This window comes from Cyprinodon variegatus, unplaced genomic scaffold, assembly GCF_000732505.1.
Source record: "Cyprinodon variegatus isolate N-32 unplaced genomic scaffold, C_variegatus-1.0 Scaffold1492, whole genome shotgun sequence".
NCBI lineage: Eukaryota > Metazoa > Chordata > Actinopteri > Cyprinodontiformes > Cyprinodontidae > Cyprinodon > Cyprinodon variegatus.
Window position 1 is genome coordinate 13822 of NW_015151945.1, and position 3280 is coordinate 17101.

General features: G+C 46.5%; 1 protein-coding gene across 1 annotated transcript in view; it reads left to right on the forward strand.

Moving 5' to 3' along the window:
• The window catches only part of LOC107103632 (retinoic acid receptor beta-like), an 85788-nt gene continuing 82508 nt past the window's right edge, over nt 1-3280 (forward strand). The window contains exon 1 of the mRNA XM_015403406.1: nt 1-807. Coding sequence (XP_015258892.1) covers nt 651-807 — 157 coding nt within the window. The 5' untranslated portion in view covers nt 1-650. The remainder of the gene's footprint in view (nt 808-3280) is intronic.

Here is a 3280-nt window from a genome sequence, read left to right on the forward strand (position 1 = left end):
TAGTTTTTGGTGTATTTAAGGGAAGCGGAGTTTTGCGCGTAAAGGCGCCGCGCTCAGCAGGACCAACCTGCGCTCCGCTGCTGCGCTGCTTCGCGACAAATCAAAGAAATAAAGTCCAGATTTGGGAAATTTCTCTATTTTCTTTTTAACAAAAGAAAAAAAAACGTTTTCCTCCAATGCGCTCCTCCTCTCCTCTCCTCTCCTCTCCTCTCCTCTCCTCTCCTCTCCTCTGCGCTCCGCTCCGCTGCAGTGATGTCAGCCGCTCTGGGTCATTTGAAGGTCAGCAGCTCGGAGGTTCACCCAAAGTTCAGGCGCATAAATTAGGCGATTCAATCTTTCAGTCGGTGCCAAACTGGAAATGAGGAGCAGAGAGGAGCCGCGGCTCTCCAAACACCTCCCTGCTGAAAGAACGAGGCTCCGCTCACAGCCGAACCGGGAGGAACCCGCCGCTGGCCGCCGGAGAGCCGGGCGCTCCTAGGAGAAGCTGCGGGACCGACATCCTTCAGGAACCCGCTGCGGGACGGAGGAGGAGAAGGAGGAGAGAGAAATCCGCTGCGCTGAGGAGGAGGAGGAGAGTGGAGGAGGAGGGGTGAAGAAGAGGAGTTAGATGGAGTTGTGTTTCTGCGCAGAGCGCTCAGCAGTAGGAGAACATGTTCGACTGCATGGACCTGCTGGCCGTGAGTCCCGGACAGATGCTGGACTTCTACACGTCCAGCTCCTCCTCCTGCATGCTGCAGGAGAAAGCTCTGAAAGCCTGCATCAGCGGCCTGGCGCAGCGGGACTGGAGGCAGCGGAGGAGCGCGCACTGTAGGTCCACCTCCCGCTCTATGGACAGGCCGGGACCCCCGGGGCCCCACCTGTTGCTGCTTTTATTTTATTTTATTTTTTTTGGGAGGGGGGGGGATGCATGGCTGCGTTTTTATTGAAAAACTAGATGAATCACTGAGATCACCGCAGGAACAGGATCACAGGAGAAGTTTGGCTGCTAGAAGTTTATAGAGCTGCATTTATAGAGTCTACTCTATAAAAAGAGGGGTGGGGGGGGGGGACCTGCGGCCCCTGACACTGATTTAGATAAATAGCTCCTCAATAAGATCGGTGGCTGTTCTCTAAGCTGTGAGGATGAGGATGATAGATGAAGGTCATGCAGGGACTGGATCAGATCAGTTTATTTTACTGATAATAGAAATACATAGAATAGATGTTGCAGCAGTTTTTACCGTCAGCCGCTGCTGCAGGTCAGGGACCCATCAGGTGGCCCCCCCCCGCCCTGCGCTGTCAGGAGGGCTGCTTATCCACAGCAGGAGAGCTGATCCAGCTGTGACCTTTGACCTGCAGCTGGGTCACATGGTGGCGAACATCTGCTTATTTCTAATATCCAAAATATTCCTGAACGGTTTTGATAAGAAGAAAACCAATATAACAGGTGTGTGTGTGTGAGTGTGTGTGTGTGTGTGTGTGTGTGTGTGTGGGTGTGTGTGTGTGTGTGTGTGTGAAGTCAATAATGAACAATTTCTAAAAATGATTAAAACAACATTTTTGTTTTTCATACAAAAAAAAACAAAACAACAAAAATATTAAATTAAAAAATAATAATATGTATAAATATATAATATATGTAATTTAGTGTGTATTTATTGGCGTGTTTCATTTCATCCTTTTCTTTTTAATGTTATTCACTAGAATAAGGACCCGGTTGATCTTTTAATGTGATTTTTATGTGAATCTATTGTTGCCGTAGATTTTCCACATAGATCTGCGTATTTCAGGGTTTTTGTTGCTGCGTTTTTCTGCCTCTGCATCTAAACGGCGATCCAGATACGGCAGCATGAGGGAAGGCGGACGGAAACGCTTTGCTTTGTTTCACAATCTATTCAGCTTTTTCTATTTTTCTGCTGATTGAATTTATTTTCCTTTTTATTCTATTTTTTTATTTTCCGTCTAGTTTTTGCAGAAAGTCCTTTGTCTCCTTGTTTCCACATCCAGTCTATTCAGGGACTGAAATAAATGTTTCTTTTAGATTCATATAATTCCTGATATAAAGCGGTATCATAATTATTGGTTTTAAAACCTTTAATAACCTCGATCTGCAGTTTTCCCGCCATGTTAGAGAAAAAGCAGCGGGAGGCGTTCCGAGCTGGGATAGAAATCAGGAATTAATCTGTTAAATAAATAAAATAAAGAACAATTAGATCATTGATCAACATTTAAAAGCCATTGATCAGGAACGCTCCTCTGATCAAACACGCCTCATAAAGAAATGTGTTTTTATTGAGACGCTTTTAATTCTGTAAAAGATGATTTATGTTTATTGTTGCTGCTGAGCTGCGGCTGTTTTTCTGACTGCAGCAGATTCATGGAATTAAACCTTTAAACTGTCCATCTCCTGCGTTAAACGTCACATTTTAACCTGCTTGTTATTTCGTCTGACCGGCAGCTGGTTTTCCAGCAGACCGGTCTGCTCCTAACGCCGCGCCGTGCCGCCATCAGCTTTCTGTTTAAATAGTGACTCTGTTTTTAAGCCTGCAGGTTTGGTAATAAGTAGGACAGAAGTTCAGCGGCCCTTAGGGCCCCACTTTGGCCGCGCCTCGGCCCTCTGACCTGCCCCAGCAGAGAACAATAAACTGCTGCTTGTTCTCCAGCGGAGTGGAGGCTCTCTCCCAGGGTCAGAGGATTGTTGGTTTATTTATTGGAGATAATGGAAACCTCCTGGGTGTTAATTAGCCGCGCTGACAACAGGCCCACCGTTAATGCATTTCCTCACCCAGTTATGATGTTAATTAAGAATGATCAAGGACCTCCTTAACGTAGATGAAATGGGCTTTTCAGGCTGCAGAACGGCAGCCTATGATGCTGGTGATGCAGGAAGGAGGACCGATTGATTTAATTGCATCAAAATGCAGCTAAAGATAAAGCTAACTGGCTTAAAAGAGCGCAGCCTGAAACAGGCCGGGATGCTCAGGGATGAGCGGAGCTCCACTGATGTGTGTGATGGGATAATTGGAGCTTTTTTTTGTCTTCAAGGCTTAAGCGTGTCTGATGTGGACATGAGAGGCTATTAGCACAGCTTGCACACCGAGCTCATTTAGTGGATGTGTGAAATGAAAGGCGGATGGGGGGAAATAAAAGTCCTGTTCTGCTGTGAAATGAAACAGAGCTGCTGGCCGTGTTTAATCAACAGCATTAGGACGCCGTCAGGGTCCCGCTGGAGTCAGATACTGATACCATGAAGCACCATCACACGCCAACACGGAAGAATTAACCCAAAGGCTCCAGAAAC